The sequence below is a fragment of the Phycodurus eques genome, chromosome 11, assembly GCF_024500275.1.
Source record: "Phycodurus eques isolate BA_2022a chromosome 11, UOR_Pequ_1.1, whole genome shotgun sequence".
Classification (NCBI taxonomy): domain Eukaryota; kingdom Metazoa; phylum Chordata; class Actinopteri; order Syngnathiformes; family Syngnathidae; genus Phycodurus; species Phycodurus eques.
Window position 1 is genome coordinate 28,719,608 of NC_084535.1, and position 21,846 is coordinate 28,741,453.

At 43.4% G+C, this 21,846-nt stretch overlaps 1 protein-coding gene across 1 annotated transcript in view; it reads left to right on the forward strand.

The window, feature by feature from the left end:
• The first annotated feature begins 646 nt into the window (after positions 1-646).
• Positions 647-21,846, forward strand: part of polr1c (RNA polymerase I and III subunit C) — a 43,339-nt gene continuing 22,139 nt past the window's right edge. The window contains exons 1-4 of the mRNA XM_061690594.1: positions 647-730; positions 1,150-1,221; positions 8,321-8,428; positions 19,379-19,511. Of these exons, the coding sequence (XP_061546578.1) occupies positions 656-730; positions 1,150-1,221; positions 8,321-8,428; positions 19,379-19,511 (388 nt within the window). The 5' untranslated portion in view covers positions 647-655. The remainder of the gene's footprint in view (positions 731-1,149; positions 1,222-8,320; positions 8,429-19,378; positions 19,512-21,846) is intronic.

Consider the following 21,846-nt stretch of genomic DNA (forward strand, 5'->3'; position numbering starts at 1 on the left):
TTAGTGTTAACGTTTAGGTCCTTAGGATGTAATAATGTTTCGTCATTTTCCTTTTTTATGGGATTAATAGTGGACTGTGTGATATAATCAAAAGGGGGAGCGGAGTTCGAACATGTATGTTTCATATATACCAAATGCTATATTGTTCCATGTTGTGACTACTAGCTGTTTTTCAATATAGATACATTCAGTCCAGCTGGACAAAGATAATTGTTTTGCTTTCCTTCTCTTTTCTCTCTCACTTCTGTATAATGGAGATGGTTCCACCAAAATGCATTTCGAAGGGCGCAACTTTATTTTTTATTAGGGGGTCGAGTGGGCTCAAAAGGTTGAGGGAAGGTCCTGTGCCACAAGCGCGACCCCTGGTGGACCTTTGTGGGATCACAGGTGCGATCCCCCCTTTTGTAAGATTGTCAACTGGCTTGCGGTTGTTTTAGAGGGGTCGGAGTGTGCAAGTGCCATGTGCAAGTGCAAGTTTGTGTGTGTTCTGCGATTGGCTGGCAACCAGCTGCCCGATGTTAGCTAGTTAAATGGATGATGGGGCCAAACTCCAAACCAGTAAGTGGCAGTAATGCACGTAGAGGTTTCTTGCCAACCAACACAAAACACCTAAAGAAGAAGAAAACGAAGAAGAAAAAAAATCTCGAAGAAGACGATGATGGCGGACATGAGTAGAAACGTGGAGGAAGTTCGTAATCGAATTATTTTAGAAGAGTTTTGCGTGAGAAATGTGAGTGATTTTCACGTTTTGGATATGCCATCATATGGTGTTGTTGTCCATGTTTTCCACAAAAAAAAAATCAATCAGCCTATGATGTTAATTCCGCAAAAGCCTCAAATGCTGGCACTGTAAAACAAGCGCCTTTGGGAGTGTTAGCCAAGCAATGTTTTCTTGTGCTCTCTTCAATGCACATTCCACAATACTGGCCGATAACTCTCACACTTGTTGATGACGTCACCAGCATTTTCGTCCTCGATAGATTCGTTTTGTATTTTGGCTTTGACTTGGCATCTCAGCATTCGCGAGCTATCTTAAGGGAATAGCAAATACTAATATTACACAAAATATCAGCATCAGTGCGATGTACTGCGCATAATAATTGCATGTTTTACTGATTCTTATTATTTTGTTATCTTTTTACATTTTAGGTCCATACAACTGATTTCCCTGGAAACTACCCCGGCTATGACGACACTTGGGATATGCAGACATTCCAAAAGGTGTTTATTTAAAAAAAAAAAATTTAAAGTCATGTATGCTTTCATTGCTTAAGGGCTCCAGTTGGTCGAAATGTAATTCTAACATTTAAGTCTTGGCCTGGGCTCATTTCACCCTCCTGTTACGTTGGTTTCTCGGGAACAGCAATATTGTTCCTGGGTCAATTTGACCCGAGTTATGTTTCATCAACCAGAAAGTGGCAGAGTAAAAAAAAATGTCCCCTGTGTAACCTTGACAACTAACAAAGGAATGACTTCATTTTAACATAATGAGGTTTACGTCAGCACATTTCTGAGGACCGCGGTTCAAATCCCGGCCCCGCCTGTGTGGAGTTTGCATGTTCTCCCCGTCTCCGCGTGGGTTTTCTCCGGGTGCTCCGGTTTCCTCCCACATCCCCCAAAAAACAATATGCGTGGTCGGTCGATTGAAGACTCTAAATTGCCCCGAGGTGTGAATGTGAGTGCGAATGGTCGTTTGTTTGTGTGTGCACAGCAATAGGCTGGCGACCAGTTCACGGATGTCATGGGGGTTTACCGTAGGCCCGTGTTTCCCAAACTTTATTGAGCCAAGGCACTTATTTTACATGGGCCTGATTAATTGAACGCAAAGCTGATATACTTGCAGTTAGCAGTGACTTTTGTTGTATGAATGCGAACATGTTTATTGTATCTTCTGTCATCTAATGGAAGAGCATTTGTTTGTTCTGCCAGTTATTATGTCACGGGCATAGATGGATGAACAAAGATATATTTGTAATTTATAAATAATTGAATAGTTTCCCGCAGAGCTGATGATCTCGCTCGTCACCCTGTTGGGGAATCACTGCGTTAGGCCATTCAGCTATGGGACATGAATATTTTGGTCGCTATCTCGAATGGAAGACATTGGAGGTAGGAAAAAAACTTTTTTTTTCTTTGTCTGAAAATTGGTTATTTTTGCCTGCTGGTTTAATTTGTGTTTTTCGGGGACTTGCGGTTGTTGCTGATGATGTTCGCTTACGATTCCCCAGAGTTATGCCATCTCTGCATTGAAGTGCTTGCTCTTGAACGTGGTTTTATCACGTCATCAGGACCGCTAATCCTCACCAGGGTCGCGGGCGTGCTCGAGCCTATTGCAGCTACTTGTCTGGTTTTTTTTTTTTTTTTACCCCTCTTTCTCTCTCTCTCTCCCTCTCTACTAGAGCAACATAACTGTAGGTTTCTTGAGTACCGGTATTTATTTACTGTTTAGATTCTAAGATCATCCTAAATCACAAGACCCCTTGCACAGAAATGGGATAATCCTGACAAAGCACAATGCTTTACAGCAAAATTATTGTATAGTTGAAATTAACTTAAAGTAACAATCAAAATGCTGTGTATCCAAAGTTTCTCCATGCATTATACCACACACACAGCATCAGACAATGCATTCCAAACAATGCTTTTTCTCAAATAGAGAAAAAGCATCTTGTGGAATACCAATCTGAGACCATCTTGAACGCCGTTGCTAACATTAAAGATGATTGTATGTTGTCTTTTTCACTTATTAACATTAGGGTTGTCACAATATCATACCTGCATAATACATACACTGAACCTGATACAATACCAGCAACGACCTTACCAGTTAAAGCAGTGGAATAAATGGATGACAAAACAGAACGACCAATTATTATTTCTTGTAATTCAAAATAATACTAGAAAGTGGAACATAATAAAAAAAAACACATTATATACCAATGTTCTCCATAAAATACATTTGACACAGTGCTTGGGTATCTAAGATTATGACATGCTATTTAACATTTTTTAACAAAAATACTATTATTTGAGATTCATTGCCTTGTTTCAAATTTGCTTCACGAAAATAAAATTTGTCATAAAGACGTAGATGTAAAAAACTATCACACATAACTGAGCTCATGCAGCCATGAGACTTTTTGGGAATGATGCAGCAAGTTTTTCACACCTGGATTTGGGGCTCCTCTGCCATTCCTCCTTGCAGATCCTCTTCCAGTTCTGTCAGGTTGGATGATGAACGTTGGTGGACAGCCATTTTCAGGTCTCTCCAAAGATGCTCAATTGGGTTTAAGTCAGGGCTCTGGCTGGGCCATTCAAGAACAGTCACGGAGTTGTTCTGAAGCCACTCCTTCGTTATTTTAGCTGTGTGCTGAGGGTCATTATCTTGTTGGAAGGCGAACCTTCGACCTAGTCTGAGGTCCCGAGTACTCTGGAGAAGGTTTTCATCCAACCAGTCGTCCCGTCCCTGCAGCTGCAAAACACCCCCACAGCATGATGCTGCCACCACCATGTTTCACTGTTGGGACTGTATTGGACAGGTGATGAGCGGTGCCTGGTTTTCTCCACACATACCGCTTAGAATTAAGGCCGACCAGTATATCAAGTCCAATCAGTATAACCAAGCACAGCTGGACTCCAATGAAGGTGTAGAACCATCAAGGATGATCAGAAGAAATGGACAGCACCAGAGTTAAATGAGTGTCACAACAAAGGGTCTGAATAATTATGGCTGTATATTGACAGATTTTTTCTGTCAATATGGGGAGGCTGTGTGTACATTGATGAGGGGGAAAAAATAACATAAATGATTTTAGCAAATTGCTGCAATATGTGTGAAAGATTTAAGGGGGTCTGAATACTTCCGTACCCACTGTATCGAAGCTTCTGAATTTTCCAGTGAGCACCGTTGTACAAAAGACTTAATTTGCAATGACAGCTTAAAGACGCCTCATGTATGGAGAAACTAGTCGCATGCATTGCGCTGGCGTGATTTTGGCCCATGCAGTCTTCAAATCTTGAGGCTTCCGTGGGCTTCTTTTATGGACCTTGAGTTCAGTTCTTTCCATAGATTTTCGATTGGATTCAAGTCAGGTGATTGGCTCGGCCATTCAAGCAGCTTTTTTTTCCTTTTTGTTCTTTGAAGCCAATTGAGTTTCCTTGGCAGTATGTTTTGGATCATTATCCTGCTGAAATGTCCACCGTTGTTTCAATTTCATCATCCTCCAAGATGGCAGAAAGTTTTTGTCAAGAATGTCTCGGGACATTTGCCCATTCATCGTTCCTTCAATAATGTCAAGTTTACCAGTACCATTTGTTGGAAAGCAGCCACACACCATCATGTTCCCACCTCCGAGCTTCACTGTTGGTCTGGTGCTTTTTGGGTGATGTGCAGTGCCATTTCTCCTCCAAACGTGGTGTGCATTATGGCATCCAAACAGTTGAATTTTTCTCTCACCCGACCAGACTATACTCTCCCAGTATTTAACTGGCTTGTCCAAGTGTTGTTCGGCAAACATTAAATGAGCTTTGACATGCTTTTTTTTTTCCAGCAATGTGATCTTGCGTGATGAGCGTGCATACAGGCCATGACAGCGGGGTACATTACTCTGTTTTCCTTGTGACAACAGTACGTGCTAATTCCAGGTCATTTTGAAGCTCTCCACAGGTGGTCCTTGGCTCTTGGACAACCTTTCTGATTATTCTTTGCAGTCATCTGTCAGAAATCTTCCGAGGAGCACCTGATCGAGGCAAATTTATAGTGGTATCATGCATGCATACAGTGCATGCTTTCGGCGAAATTCGCTGTTTTGAACTCAAAATAGGCCATTTACGCGAATCGTATTGATCCGATGAGTTTTTGTGGGGGGGGGTTGTGTCGCTGTCGTCAGAGGCTGTTTTGTACTGCTTGAACACTTGCAGCTCGCGGTCACGGTACTTTTACTCCTATAGAATGATCTCAATGTCGCTCGCTACTTTGATTGATCAATTATGTATTTCTCAACTATTTCATGCGTGAGACTTCGACTTCCGCATTGGGCGCTGTTTGCGCCAATCTAATTGAAGCGCTACTGACGTTTAAGTCGAGTTCACCAATCAAACGACAAAAGAAAGTCACATGACCTCACAGAACGTCTTCTATTGGGCTTGAGGTATTAACACTCGATAAGCCAGCCTGGCTGATAGTCGTGCCTAAATGTCCACCATTTTGGGAAGGTCGTCGTTAGTATGAAGGCAACGGCGTGCTACTCTTGTTTACAATTAAATGAACAAAAACAACAGCTTTCATGTATTGTCGTATTTGTCTGGCACTGTCTGCCCAAACGTGGATATTTCAGCTAACTTATAACTTGAGAAAACACCATGCAGTCAATTGCTGATTTGATTTTTTTAATTCATTGTTTGTGCCATTTACTCAGTACTTGAGTAATATATAACTGTGTACTTTTTACTCTGACTCAAGACATTTTTTGGAGGCCTACTTTTTACTTGTCACATTGTCAAGTAACAGTACTCTTACTTGAGTACAACATTTGGCTCCTCTACTTACCTCTGGAGCGGACAAGCCTCTATTGCTACTCTTATGTTTAAGCAACATTTTTGCTCATCAGATCAGCCCGTGTCGTATTCGTTGCACTGGTCTTTTGCATTTTCGCATTGAGGTGCTGCGGGTCGTGGCCCTGGTTATGGTCCCAGCGGAACCGCGAAGCACACGTAACATGGGCGACGAGTTGATCCGATAGTACATCTTGCATTAATTAGGAAACGCGCCTACAATTATCTCACTAGTTTACGGATGTTAATGTTAAATGTATTAAGCAACAGAGCGATGTTAGGGATTATGTCACAACACAGAATGAACTAACTTCAAATTCAGAAATGGCCAATAAAACAGAAAAATATTGTACTTAATATTTTCCTGGAGGATGCATTTGGGATGAGCCTTTGAATTTGGTAATTGGGAAAAAGGAAGTGAAACACACAATGATTTTCGTCAATTCTTTCCCAGAATGAGAGTACTTAAAGAGGAGGATGCTGTTCATGTGGCACAGCTTGAAGCAGGCATCAGGTGCAGGTGGAGATGGGCCTGGCTCAAGTTGGAGGCCAAAACAAAATTGCAAAGAAATTGGGCAAATTTACATGAACGTGTACTTGAGCAGTGTAAATAAATGTTTTTCTGCATGAAGACAATTTGTTGATTTTGCCTTACTGTACTCTTCAGTCTGACAGATTGCTTAATTTATGTTCCAATAAAAAAAATTCTCTGCAGGGGCCCGGGTCAAGAGCACCTTTAGAAGAATATATTTTGAGTAAAATTGTGACGTGTTAAATGCTCATTTCAGCTCATTTTACATTTCCGTGCGAGTCCCAGGATGAACGTCTGGAAATAATAAGTCCCAGTCCTGCAACAATGAGTCCCATCAACTTAACACCACCGGAATACAGATACAGTTATCCTCCATTATATGACGGTTGTCGCTTTTATATGACTTGGAGAAGGCGTTCGACCGTGTCCCTCGGGTAGGTCCTGTGGGGGGTGCTTCGGAAGTATGGGGTACCGAACTCCCTGATGAGGGCTGTTCGGTCCCTGTACGACCACAGTCAGAGTTTAGTCCGCATATCCGGCAGTAAGTCGGACTCGTTTCCGGTGAGGGTTGAACTCCGCCAAGGCTGCCCTTTGTCACCGATTCTGTTCATAACTTTTATGGACAGAATTTCTAGGCGCAGCCGAGGCGTAGAGGGGGTCCGGTTTGGTGGCCTCAGTATTGCATCTCTGCTTTTTGCAGATGATGTGGTTCTGTTGGCTTCATCAAGCCGTGACCTCCAACTCTCATTGGAGCAGTTCGCAGCCGAGTGTGAAGCGGCTGGGATGAGAATCAGCACCTCCAAATCTGAGACCGTGGTCCTCAGTCGGAAAAGGGTGGCGTGCCCTCTCCAGGTCGGGGATGAGATCCTGCCCCAAGTGGAGGAGTTCAAGTATCTCGGGGTCTTGTTCACGAGTGTGGGAAGAACGGAACGGGAGATCGACAGGCGGATCGGTGCAGCGTCTGTAGTGATGCGGACTTTGTATCGATCCGTTGTGGTAAAGAAGGAGCTAAGCCGCAAGGCGAAGCTCTCGATTTACCGGTCGATCTACGTTCCTACCCTCACCTATGGTCACGAGCTGCGGGTCGTGACCGAAAGAACAAAATCCCGGATACAAGCGGCCGAAATGAGTTTGCTCCGCAGGGTGTCCGGGCTCTCCCTTAGAGAGAGGGCGAGAAGCTCGGTCATCCGGGAGGATCTCAGAGTGGAGCCGTTGCTCCTTCACATCGAGAGGAACCAGATGAGGTGGCTGGGGCATCTGATTCGGATGCCTCCCGGACGCCTCCCCGGTGAGGTGTTCCGGGCACGTCCCACTGGGAGGAGACCCCGTGGACGACCCAGGACACGCTGGAGAGACTACGTCTCTCGGCTGGCCTGGGAACGCCTCGGGATCCCCCCCGAAGAGATGGATGAAGTGGCTGCGGAAAGGGAAGTCTTGGCGTCCCTGCTAATGCTACTGCCCCCGCGACCCGACCTCGGATAAGCGGTAGAAGATGGATGGATGGATGGATATCAACAAAGGCCCGGTACACACACAAAGACAATCGGCTTGTTTTTGTGCTGATTTTTCCCCTTCCGACCAAGCACGTCAAACGCCAGACAAACTTAAATCTTATAAGATTATCCTATTAAATTGTCCTTAGGTCTGATGTGTTTTAAGGGGATTCATGTGTTCAATATTTACAACCAAATGTCTTCGTGTGTGGGGAGAGCCGACTTCTCCCGAGTCATGACGCCATGAATTGTGACGTGAAAAAGAATAATTCTAATCAAATAAGCACCCTGACTCAACAAAAGGAAACGACCCAAACAAACGTTTCTTACCCGATGTCGTTTTTTTGTATGAAAGTGGGTTTCCCAGACGGCAGGAGGTATTTTCCAAAGCAAATAGTTTTTTGTGGACAACGCCATTTTACAAGGTCCTAGCTACGGTAACGTTCGGGAAACATCGGTGGAAAGCTTGAAGTGTTTCTTCTTCGGTTTTGTGAGATCATGTGTGATCGCGTGAGATTTCGAGATCAGCGATGGGAAAAGTATCTGTGTGTAGTGTTCCGTTTTGATATTATCGGAGCACATCACACACAATACGACCCAAACTGTTAAATGCCATATATTTTCTTCGTGTGGGGTTTTGTCACGGACAAAAAAAATATCTAAGATTTGCAAAGTCCCTACGTGTTTACCAGGCCTTAGTCGTGAGTGTGCTGTAGTAATTTCATGTGAACATGTTTTGCAGAGCTTCAGAATTGATGTTGCACAGCTGACTGAGAACTTGATGGAGTTTGACATGGTGGGAATCGATGCAGCTATTGCCAATGCCTTCAGAAGGATCCTACTTGCAGAGGTTGGTTTTCTGTCTGGATGCAGTTACATGATGACATTTGAAATCTTGATTGCTGGACAGTTAATGGAGGAAAAAAAAAGCTTTCGACTTACTTACCTAGAGGGTGCTAAGAAGCTATAGTATTAGTAGCGAGCTATAGAATTTATTCAACTACCTAACTCATTTTTAAATATAACTTCAAAGAACAACAAAAAATAAATTCAAAACAATCAAAATATTACAAAAAATAGAAATCGAAACAAATATGTAGCATTTACCATATCTAATGTTGGTAATTCTAATGGACTTAAAACAGGAACATTTTTGTCTGATTTAATTTCAGACAGTCAGGGGGCAACAATGAGATGTGCGCGCCTTGGCCTCTTAGGGGCAGTGTGTTGCGATTACATGCATTGAGCTACACGTAGATTTTCACAGATTAGGATGAATATATGCCTGCAAGTATTGTTATTACCTGTCTGGATATGTTACTAGTTTGTGTATAACTTTGTTATTTGAAAATAAATCACCCCGTGATCTAATGCTAATTCTAGCGAGCATGTCAATGGGGTTTTCCATTGACTGTTAGCATTAAGCCGACGATTTCTTCAAGAATTGTGTGTCTTGTAATTAAATATCCAATGTATGTAATTCTGTTTGTTGCGTGTTTCGTTTTACAATAAAATACACTTGGGTCATCAAACAGTTTAAAGCACACTCAGGGAAGGCAGACTGTGTGTTGTGTGTGTCACGCACGCACACAACACACAGTCTGCGTTTCTCTTTCAGCCACTTATATTATACTGCTACTAAAAATACCATGAAAAGTTACATTGTTTAATAAAGAATGATCAATTATAACCCTATAATATTATTATTAAATAACTAGGGGATATAATTTAATTTACATTTTATTATTATAATACATGCACGCATACATTCTCACACACATGCACACAGATATCCATACATATAGTACATACATGTACATAGATACATACACACTAGGGATGTACCAATCTAATCACGTGATTTTCAGATGATCAAGATCGAGTGAAAGAGATCAGTTTTATCCATCTTCTGAGATTTTAAAGGTCACAAAGTGAAAGAATAATCCAAAAATCCAAAGGTACAACAAACAAGTAATAGCTTTGGTTTATATTACACAATGTAACTTTTCTGTTTGATTTGGAACCGGTATAGAATTACTAACAAGAGACAGCGTGTGGTGTCAGTCAGTCTACCCTCTGCATCACAGCATGTAGTGGGCGCGAGTTTTTTTTTTCGTGAGTTTTGTCCGCATTGCTGGCAGTAAATTGGCTTCGTTTCCGGTGAGATTTGAACTCCTCCAAGGCTGCCCTTTTGTCACTGATTATGTTCATAACTTCTATGGACGGAATTTGTAGGTGCAGCCGAGGTGTAGAGGAGGTTCAGTTTGTTGTATTCCGTACTGCATCTCTGCTTTTTGCAGATGATGTGGTTTTGTTGGCTTCATCAAGCCGTGATCTCCAACTCTCATCGGAGTGGTTCGCAGCCGGGTGTAAAGAGGTTGAGATGAAAGTCAGCACCTTCAAATCTGAGACCCGGTCCTCAGTCGGAAAAGGGTGGAGTACCCTCTCCAGGTTGGGAATGAGATCCTGCTCCAAGTCGTGGATTTCAAGTATCTTGTCGTTTTGTTCACGAGTGAGGAAAGAATGGAATGGGAGATGGACAGGTGGATCAGTGTCGCGCCTGCAGTGATGCAAATTTTGTATCGGTCTGTGCTGGTCAAGAAGGAACTGAACCGAAAGCCGAAGCTCTCAATTTACCGGTTGATCTATGTTACTACCCTCACCTATGGTCACGTGACCATAGGTGAGGGTAGTAACGGGAGGGCCTCAGAGTGGCGCCGCTGCTCCTCCATATTGAGAGGGGCCAGATGAGGTGGCTCGGGCATCTGATTAGGATGCCTCCTGGATCCCTCCCTGGTGAGGTGTTTTGGGTGTGTTCCACCGGGAGGATACCCCGGGGACGACCCAAGACACGCTGGAGAGACTATGTTTCCCGGCTGGCCTGGAAATCCCTCGGGGTCCCCCTGGAAGATCTGGATGAAGTGGCTGGGGAGAGTGAAGTCTGGGCTTCCCCGCTAAAGTTACTGCCAATGCGACCCGGAGTCGGTTTCAGCGGAAGAAAATGGATGGATGGATTGATATAATTACAAAACAATTAGTGCCTAAAAAATATTGACGCATTTTAATTGCTCTTTGCTTTCCAAACAAACGCGGAACCTTTGTCTGTCAGTACACGATTTACTGGACCACCGGTTACACTGACGTATGTCAGACGTCTTGGCTAACCATATAACCATAGATATGAATGGTTATGTACTCCATCCCGGCTAACCGACGTGCCTATGTAGCAGCCATGTTGGGGACTTTGACGTTTCCATAGAAGGCAATGCATCGACACTGAAATTAAGTCGGAACTTGCTTATTCCTCAATCGATATTCATGAGCGTTATTGTTTTGACAACGCCAAAGCGTATGCTATCCATAAACATTTATAAAAAAAAAAGAAATATATATATATTTTTTCCCCCATGTGAAGGGGACTCCTAGTTCCGCGTTGTAGCATCTATGGGGATTATATAAAATTTAATTAATTTGGAAAAAGATACAGGTAAACGCCTGCGTTCACTTCAGGGTGAGTCCGATTTACGCTTTAATCGTTAAAATCAAACTAATTTGTCTCGTAAAGGGGAACCACATCACCTTTTATGTATAAAATTTAGGGAAAGTGACGAAACCTTTTTATCAGTCTCATAATCTGAAGGTTGCTATATTTAATAAGATTTTGAGTCCCAGACAACAGAGGTTCATTGTTCAACTCAACCCACACAAAACACATCCCTGGGCGCTTCAGCTGCCTCCTACTCCAGTGTGTTCCACTAACATGTGTATGTGTTCACTGTGATGGGTTAAATGCAGAGAACAAATTTCGTGTGCATGCATGCATGTTCATGACAATAAAAGGTGATTATTATTCTTCTTCACCAGAGTGGAATTTTATAGAATATTTAATTACATCTACAAGGGATCTAGAGGGAAACATACAAAGGGGTCTAACTAAAGAGGGAAAATAACACTAATAATGGTGAATAGAAGAGAAGTAGGCGTACGAAAAGGGAAATAGAACATCATGTGTTGCTGGGTTAAAAATGTGAATGTGAATGTTTAATGCATTTGTCAGAGTGAGAGAGAGCAAAGTTGGGATTTTGTGTGAAGCTAGTAATTTCCCTGCTGTAATGATGTCTTTCATCAACATTGATTTATTACCCAGTGACCTGATATTGAAGAGAACTAGTCTCGCAGAGATAACTGGAGAGCAATAGTTTGATAGACTCACATTTTATCCTCACGAAGTTTGTCGTTCTACTTTTTTTTGTGTCTTATTTCTTTGACCAGCTTTCTGTCCCTTGTAATTACAGGATGAAAAATGCCTCATCTCCATATGGGTCTGAGTTATTCTGGAAAAGACCCCGCAGATATCAGTCAGATTTGCAGATACGATTCTTCACAAGGTAGAGGAGGGGCCCTTTGCATCTTAGTGGACGGTGGTTTCAGGCGAGGTGGGGTTGGAGGAAGATCTTGGCGTGGTGTGGGCTTGAGTCCAATATTGACAAAAGCCTTCATCCTGCATGGAGGTGTGTGGAGATTCAAAGTGTTGGGTCATCTCATTTTGTTCCTTCGATTGGCTGAGTGACGCTGATAAATCCATCTGCGCCTCATGTCGCCTTATCTCTTGTTCCTCCGATTGTTTGGGAACAACTGCATCTTTTTGTCCTTTAGCCGTGTCAACAAAGCCAGTGTTTTCCTGTCGGGCTGCTGAATGACACACACATTAAAAAATGTTGGCAGCCAACAACTTAACCCCTTGTCTATTTAGACAGAAACCCTCTGCCTTGTAAAGATGCCTGTGCTCCCAAAAAAACATGGAAATAGTCAATGAAATTCACGGATAGTGCAGTACACACTTCTTTGAGCCACTTACTTAATTGATTGAGTCTACTGAAACATTCATCTCAAACTCGTACCGTTTGGGAGAGGTCCACTTATGAAAACCTCAGCATCCAAACATTGCGCTTTTGTTAGGAGACCAATGAAATCTCGCTTCAGGATCTCTCATTGCTGCTTGACAACATCCAGGGCCCCTGTGTGTATAATGACAGATTTCACAGTTGGGTGCCCAGTAGTGATATCCAGGATTTTTTTGGGAGATATCAGACACCATGTCATTGGTAAAACACAGTACTTTGGTGTTCTTCTCAGTGCAAAAACGTTTCACATCCTAGACAGCTCCATCACCAACTATTAACGTTTGGGGGCCATTTTTTTCTCGTATGATTGAGTTTCATACCTTTCAGTGGTGGTGGAGGATGAGCATTCTTGGCAGTGTCTTGTAAAAGTGGCTCAAATCTATTTGTAAATCTGATGTCAATGTTTTGCATTGACTCGTGTCCTCTTTTTTTGTCCTTTGTCTTAATGACCGTCCACGGATGCTCACTCGGGGTTGAAGCAGCACGCAATGCAGGCCAGCAGGATTCATCGGTAATCTGCTGGTGTTGTGTCCTCCCTTTTCGATGTTGTCCCATATCTTTGGGCTTTGCTCCCAGTAAATTCCAGGGGGAACTGCTGGATGATCCATTACTGCTTCCACAGTCCACATCAGTCCTCTTTGTTACTCTACGTGGCTGTCTTTTGAGACGTCGGTAGTTTGGGTTCATTCCACGACTGTCCATTTACATCCACATACACTTCAAGGTGGTGAATTTTTGTTTCGTGGACTGACATCCTCTGTAGCAGTCCATGATAGTCCTCAGCGGGGTTGAGAGGCATCATGTTGCTGGTCTTGTTGCCAATAGCAGTCCTGTGCTAATTAGTAGGCCACGCTCGCGCGTAAGGGGGTAAAAAAAAACAGATATATTGGAAAATGGCAACAACTGACTGCATCTTCAAAAAAATGTACATTCCCACAAGTTTAAAAATATCCAGGAGTCGCTTCTTCCAATTTCCTTGGAAGAAGAAAACAAGCTTTTCAACAAGAAAAAATGCAAACAGAGGCGAAAGAACCAGCAGCAAGCGGAAAAGCATCTGCACTGTACGAGAGCAGGAAGAGTAGCTGGGTGAATGCACTCTATTATACTGAATTGTACAACTATCCCCTCGAAAAGTATTGGAACGCGAAGGTCAAGTCCTTTGTTTTTGTTGTATATTGAAGACCTTTGGCTTTCAGTTCGAAAGATTGAGACAACAGTTCAGAATTCCAGCTTTTAATTTCATGGTATTTATATCTAGATGTGTTAAACAACTCAGGAGACAGCACCTTTTGTTTGAAGCCACCCACTATTTAAATGAGCAAAGGCATTGGAACAGACATTAAATGAACTGAAAGTGATTTACGTTTTATATTTGGTGGTATAACCCTTACTTGCAATAACTTCATCAAGCCTGCGACCCATTGACTTCACCAGACTGTTGCATTCTTCATTTGAAATTCTTTTCCAGGCCTTTACTGTGACCTCTTTCAGTTCTTGTTTGTTTCTGGGGGTTTCTCCCTTCAGTCTCCTCTTCAGGAGGTACAATGCATGCTCTATTGGGTTAAGGTCCGGTGATTAAATTGGCCAGTCGAAGACCTTCTACTTTCCCCCACCCAATGAAGTCCTTTGTTGTGTTGACTGTTTTGGGTCATTGTCTTGTTGCATGATGAAGCTTCTCCCCATTAGTTTGGATGCATTTTTCTGGAAATTGTCAGACAAAATGGTTTTGTAGACTTCAGAATTCATTCTGCTGCTATCTTCATGAGTTACATCATCAATAAAGACGAGTGAGCCCTTTCCAGTAGCAGCCATGCAAGCCCAAGCCATGACATTAACTCCACCATGCTTCACAGATGAGCTTGTGTGTTTTGGAAGATGCAGATCCTTTCCCTCTCCATGCTTTGGCCTTCCCATCACTTTGCTAGAGGTTAATCATGGTCTCATCAGTCCAGAAAACTTTGTTCCAAAACGTTTGTGGCTCATCTCTGTACTTCTTTGCAAAATCCAATCTGGCCTACTGATTCTTTTTGCTGCATGATGATGATGATGATGATGGTGGTGTGCATTTCTACTCTCGAAGTCTTCTTCAAACGGTGGATTGTGATACCTTCACCCCTGCCCTGTGGAGGTGTGCAGTAATGTCACTGACTGTTGTCTTTGGGTGTTCCCTCACAGCTCTCACAATATTTCTGTCATCAACTGCTGTTGATAGCCTTGGCCGACCTGTTGGATGTCTGTTGCTCAGTACACCAGTAGTTTATTGGTAGTAGTTTGATTGATTAGCTCTTCTTTCAGCTTCAAATTGGTTTGCTTTTCTCCCATAGACACAGTCTCTGGTCTTCGTTTGCTTAACAGCAAATGCAGTTTTCACAGGTGAGACCCAAAGCTTTGGCATTATCTAATGTTTAAGCAATACATTTAAAAGGCAACCTGGGCAACTCGAAACACCCATCAGTCACGTTCCAATACTCCTTGAAAAGTGGGAGGCTTAAAAAAAAGTGCTCTGTCCTGAGTTGTTTAACACATCTAGATGTAAATGCCATGAAATAAAAGCTGGAATTCAGATTTCTTTTTCTCTTATTCATCTTTTGATCTGAAACACAAATGTCTTCAGTATACGACAAAAAAAAAGGAACTGACCTTGCCGTGCCAATACATTTGGAGGGTACTATATGCTGCACTGCATTGAACTTTTAGATATTAGAATACACTTTACTTTATGATGTATTCTTATCACTAGATAGATAGATTGGTGACCAGTCCAGGATTTACTCCACCTCAAGGTACAAAGTCATCTGAGAGAGGCTCCAGCTCACCCGCGACCCTGTCACAGAAAATGGATGGATTTACTTGCATGCATTAGGCATGGTTCAGCAACATTAAAAGCATTGTGATAATTTTTTGTTGTTGGTTGTTCAGATATACATCGGGTGTACAGACATTCGCACAATCTTCATCATTCATTCAATATCATTCTTTCACAGTATTATATTATTTACAGCAGGAATTACAGCTCAAGAATGTATAATTTTGAATCGTTTGGGTAAATCACTTTTTCCATTTAAACCCAACCTATTTTATTTTTATACATTTGGTATATTTGGTACATTAGCAAATGTGTACCATGTTAAATTAAAATAAATACGAGAATTGAATTTTGATGAAATTAAAATGTAGTGAGCAAAAACCTGCAGCTCAACAATAACAAATACTTCAATTCATTGACTGCCCACACCTACAACGGGAGGGGTTCTGTCACTGTTAGGTGCACGCTGCCTGTGCTCTCTTTGTCATTGGCGATTTCGAAAAACAACAACAAACAACGGTAACGCGCTCTCTAGTATTGTCTTTGTTTTTGTGTTTTTCGTCCGTCTTTGGAGACCTTACACGACTCACTTACACAAGGGGAGACCTGCTAACCATCAAGGAGGCTACTCCGGACTTTCTGTCACCAACTTTCGAAAATCCGCTCAGTTTTTTCCCCGAGTTACTCACCGGAGCGGCGTCCGCGGTTTTCGGCGCATGGAGGCGGAAGCGCTGCCACAGAGGGAAACGAGCCGGCATTCAGGTGAAACTCCGCAAGAGAGGACACAGATTGGCGTTCCCGTCGATCCACCTCGCGAATGTACGCTCCCTACCCAACAAAATGGACGAGCTTCATCTTCTGTTAAAGACCAGTAAAGACTTCGGACGTTCCGCGGCCATGTGCTTCACGGAGACCTGGCTTTGCGACGCTGTACCCGATGGCGCCGTCATGCTTCCCGGCTTCAACATTCATCGAGCGGACCGCGACATGCAATCATCGTGGAAAACAAAGGGTGGCGGGATATGCCTCCACATCAACGAAAAATGGCGTACGGACGTCACGGTGCTCAGCACACACTGCAGCCCGCATTTGGAGTCGCTTGTTCTTAAACTGTAAACCATTCTACTCGCCACGTGAGTTTGCATCGTTCATACTGGTTGGAGTCTATATTACGCCTCAAGCTAACACGAACGCCGCATTGCTAACGCTCGCCGAACAAGTCAACGAAATTGAAAAAAAACACCCGGACTCACCCCTCATTATTCTCGGGGACTTTAACAAAGCTAAACTCAACCACGAACTCCCTAAATACAAGCAGCACATCGACTGTCCTAGCAGGGAAAATAATACTTTAGACCACTGCTACACTACGCTAAAAAAACCATACCGTGCTATACCTCGTGCAGCCCTGGGCTCGTCTGATCACTGCTTGATTCACTTAATACCGACGTACAGGCAAGAACTTAAATGTGCGAACCCTACAGTGAAAACAGTCAAAAAGTGGACCAATGAAGCCAAGATGGAACTTCAAAGCTGTTTAGACTGCACAGACTGGAGTGTCTTTGAAAATTCAGCTGGCAGCCTGGATGAATATACGGACACTGTCACATCCTATATCAGTTTCTGTGAAGAGGTTTGTGTACCAACAAAATCATTTCGGACATTCAACAACAACAAGCCGTGGTTCACTGCCAAACTTAAGCAGCTTCGCCAAGCTAAGGAAGATGCATATCAGAGCGGGGACAGGGCCCTGTATAATCGAGCTAGAAACCAGCTTACTAAAGAAATTAACATTGCAAAGAGGATCTATGCAGCAAAGTTGGAAAAACAGTTTAGCACGAACGACTCTAAATCAGTCTGGCATGCATTCCAATCGCTGACTAATTACAAGCGACGATCCCCCCAAGCTGAGAAATATAGCACACTAGCCAATGATTTGAATACCTTCAACTGCAGATTTGAAAAGGACAGTTTCACACCACACACCCACCCGGCCGCACCCGCGACCACAACCACACCTCTGACTTCTGCGTTAACGATCCATGAACAGGATGTGAGACGCATCTTCAAACAACAGATCATCAACAAAGCGGCAGGCCCGGACCATGTGTCCCCATCCTGCCTCAAAGTCTGCGCGGACCAGCTCGCTCCAGTCTTCACTCAGATCTTCAACAGATCTTTGGAAATGTGCGAAGTTCCATCCTGTTTCAAACGCTCCACCATCATTCCAGTCCCCAAGAAACCTGCAATCTCTGGTCTGAATGACTACAGGCCTGTCGCTTTGACATCTGTGGTCATGAAGTCCTTTGAACGTCTCGTGCTGGACCACCTCAAGAGTGTCGCAGGTCCCCTGCTGGACCCCCTGCAGTTTGCCTACCAAGCGAACAGGTCTGCGGATGATGCAGTCAACATGGGACTGCACTTCATCCTAGAACACCTCGACAGTGCAGGGACCGACGCGAGGATCCTGTTTGTGGACTTCAGCTCAGCGTTCAACACCATCATCCCTGAACTCCTTTCAACCAAGCTTCTCCAGCTCAGCGTCTCACCTGCCATCTGCCAGTGGATTTACAGCTTTCTGACGGGCAGGACACAGCAGGTCAGGCTGGGGGAGGGCACCTCATCCGCACGCAGCATCAGCACTGGGGCGCCCCAAGGTCGTGTCCTCTCTCAGCTGCTCTTCTCTCTCTACACGAACGACTGCACCTCAGCGAACCCGACTGTCAAACTCCTGAAGTTTGCAGATGACACCGCTGTCATCGGCCTCATCAAGGACGGTGACGAGTCTGCATATCGACAGGAAGCGGAGCGGCCGGAGCTGCGGTGCGGCCGGCGCAACCTGGAGCTGAACACGCTCAAGACTGTAGAGATGATCGTGGACTTCAGGAGACATCCTTCGCCACAACTGCCCCTCACGTTGTCCAGCTGCCTTGTGTCAACCGTCGAGACCTTCGAGTTCCTGGGAATTACAATCTCTCAGGACCTGAAGTGGGCGACCGACATCAACTCCGTCCTCAAAAAGGCCCAGCAGAGGATGTACTTCCTGCGGCTTCTGAGAAAGCACGGCCTGCCACCGGAGCTGCTGAGACAGTTCTACACAGCGGTCATTGAATCAGTCCTGTGTTCTTCCATCACAGTCTGGTTTGGTGCCGCTACAAAAAAGGACAAACTCCGACTGCGACGGACAATCAAAACTGCTGAAAGGATTGTCGGTACCCCCCTACCCACCATTGAGGACTTGCACGTTGCCAGAACTAAGACAAGGGCGTGCAAAATCCTCTCGGACCGTCTGCACCCCGGTCACCGGCTCTTCCGGCTCCTTCCCTCAGGTAGGCGCTACCGATCAACGCAAACTAGAACTAGTAGACATTCCAACAGCTTCTTCCCTCTTGCGATCAACTTCTTAAACACCTAACCTATAATTCCATTACAACAAGCTGGAAAGTTTTTGACTTGATTTCGTTGTCACATTTCTGTGGGGCCAATTACGTATTACTCGTGCACTCACTGTAGTTGTCTCGCCACGCTGCACTATTTGCATATACTGGCCAATCATGCCAGAGTAGCATCTCCTCCATTTGCACACTGATTGAGGAGTATCTGTAACATTTGCACAACCAACATTGTCCCAGATGATCGCACTACTCGTCACTTTAAACCGCATACACTCCTTGAAGTCTCGGCGCCCTTTGCACAATGGTCATTGCACCGGACTATTGCAATATGAGTCATTCGAACTGCTCTAAGTGCGAGAGGACTCTGCATCTTTTTGCACAATTGTTTTTTGTCAATGTCTTTATGTCCCCAAAGTGTTCTGTCAATTGACTGTCTGTTGTACTAGAGCGGCTCCAACTACCGGAGACAAATTCCTTGTGTGTTTTGGACATACTTGGCAAATAAAGATGATTCTGATTCTGAAAAAAAACAGACCACAGGAACAGTATAATGGAAAATCATATTGCTTTTGAAATGTGACTTTGCAAACCACGGTGTACCTCCACACCGGTAACCATCCCATGCCGAATTATAGTGCTTGGTGCACATTGCCATGTTGCTTTACATGAGTATATTTGTTTCATTGTGCTTCTAGGTCCCCACCATGGCTATTGAAAAGGTTTTTATTTATAACAACACATCTATCGTCCAAGATGAAGTGCTGGCACAGAGATTAGGGCTCATCCCCATCAAAGCTGACCCCTTTCTGTTTGAGTACAGAAGTACTGGTAAGCCCTCAGACATCTTATTTTAAATATGTAATATTTGTATTGTAAATTGACTTCATAAAAAGCATCATTTACTTTCAGCATGCATTTATAATATCCATATGAACTGCATAATTAATGAAAATCTGAGAGGCTATCGAGTTTCAATGAAAGAAGAGTTTTCAGCAAGGTTTATATGTTATAAACAAAGAATGGGCAGTAGATTCAAATGTGTAACTGATTAAATGAACTTAACTGCATGACACGAAGCAGAAGTCGTGCGATACAAAGTTTGGGTTACACAACTATTTTCCCCAAAAGTAAATTCATTTCCCAAATAATTACAATAAGATAATTTCGAAAGTGTGTTTTTTCCTTGAATTTTTTTTTCCTTTTCTTTTCAGTTTTTGAAACGTCTTGGTGTTAGTTTCACTTTAATTTACTGAGAATCTACAGGATCTTCATCAAGTGACAGCACTAACCAGGTTGTCATCAGCAAAATTACTATAAATATAAATGCTGTTCAATTAACACTGCCAGTCCTACATGTTAACATGGTTATTTGAATTTAAAAGGCATCAATGGCACCGAATAGGTTTCAACCCTCTGGAGTCAAGGGTCAAATTGGCCCTCTTTGACTACAATTCACGTATGACTATACTTCACATTCATTTTTTTAAAATTTTGACATTCTATAGCAACACTTTGGACCCAAAATCACATTTGAAAAAATTTTTTTTTTAAAAAAAACGTAGTTTGAGGAGGAAGACAGCAATTTCTCGAACAGAATTCGACTATAATTAGTAAATTTCAAAATCTTACGAAAAACATTCAGCCACCAACAAACGCCCTAAAAATCAGCTTAGATTTTTCACTTATATTGCAATCATTTGCGAAAATCATTTTATTTTTTTCCCTCATTAATATACACACAGCACCCTATATTGAGAGAGAAAAAATTAAATTGATAAAATTTTTGCAGATATATTAAAAAAAAGAAAAACCTAAATATCACACAGCCATAAGTATTCAGACCCTATGCTGTGACACGCATATATTTAACTTGGGTGCTGTCCATTTCTTCTGATCATCCTTGATGGTTCTAATGCAGCCCTATGGGGGGCACAAGTCAGTGCAAACTGTAGGCCGGTCCCAAGCCCGGATAAATGCAGAGGGTTGCGTCAGGAAGGGCATCCGGCTTAAAACTTTGCCAAACAAATATGAGCGTTCATCCAAAGAATTCCATATCGGATCGGTCGTGGCCCGAGTTAACAACGTCCGGCGCCGTCAACCTGCAGGGTGCCGGTGTAAATTCAGCTACTGTGGGTCGAAGAAGAAGAAGAAGAGCTGGAAAGCGGGTTCTTTGGCAGAAAGCGAAGAGGGAAGCACAGAGCCTAGAACTGAATGTGGGGACTTTGAATGTTGGGACTATGACAGGAAAATCTCGGGAGTTGGTTGACTTGATAATTAGGAGAAAGGTTGATATATTGTGTGTCCAGGAGACCAGGTGGAAAGGCAGTAAGGCTAGAAGTTTAGGGCAGCGTTTACATTATTTTACCATGGTGTAGATGGGAAGAGAAATGGAGTCGGGAGTTGGCTAAGAATGTCTTGGAGGTAAAAAGAGTATCAGATTGAGTGATGAGGCTGAAACTTGATATTGAGGGTGTTATGTGTAATGTGATTCGTGGCTATGCCCCACAGGTAGGATGTGACCTAGAGGTGAAAGAGAAATTCTGGAAGGAGCTCGATGATGTAGTTCTGAGCATCCCAGACAGAGAGAGAGTCGTAATTGGTGGAGATTGTAATGGACATGTTGGTGAAGGTAATAGGGGTGATGAAGAAGTGATGGGTAAGTACGGCATCCAGGAAAGGAACTTGGAGGGACAGATGGTGGTAGACTTTGCAACAAGGATGCAAATGGCTATCGTGAACACTTTTTTCCAGAAGAGACACGAACATATGGTGACCTACAAGAGCGGAGGTAGAAGCACGCAGGTGGATTACATCTTGTGCAGAGGATTTCATCTGAAGGAGGTTACCAACTGTAAGGTAGTGGTAGGGGGGAGTGTGGCTAGACAGCATAGGATGGTGGTGTGTAAGATGACTCTGGTGGTGGGGAGGAAGATTAGGAAGACAAAGGCAGAGAAGAGAACCATGTGGTGGAAGCTGAGACATGACGAGTGTTGTGTATCTTTTCGGGTAGAGGATGGCAAAGGCCAAACAAGAGGCATATGATGACATGTATGGCAGGTTGGACACTAAAGAAGGAGAAAATGATCTCTACAGGTTGGCGAGAGAGAGAAGATGGGAAGGAGTGCAGCAGGTTAGGGTGATTAAGGATATAGATGGAAATATG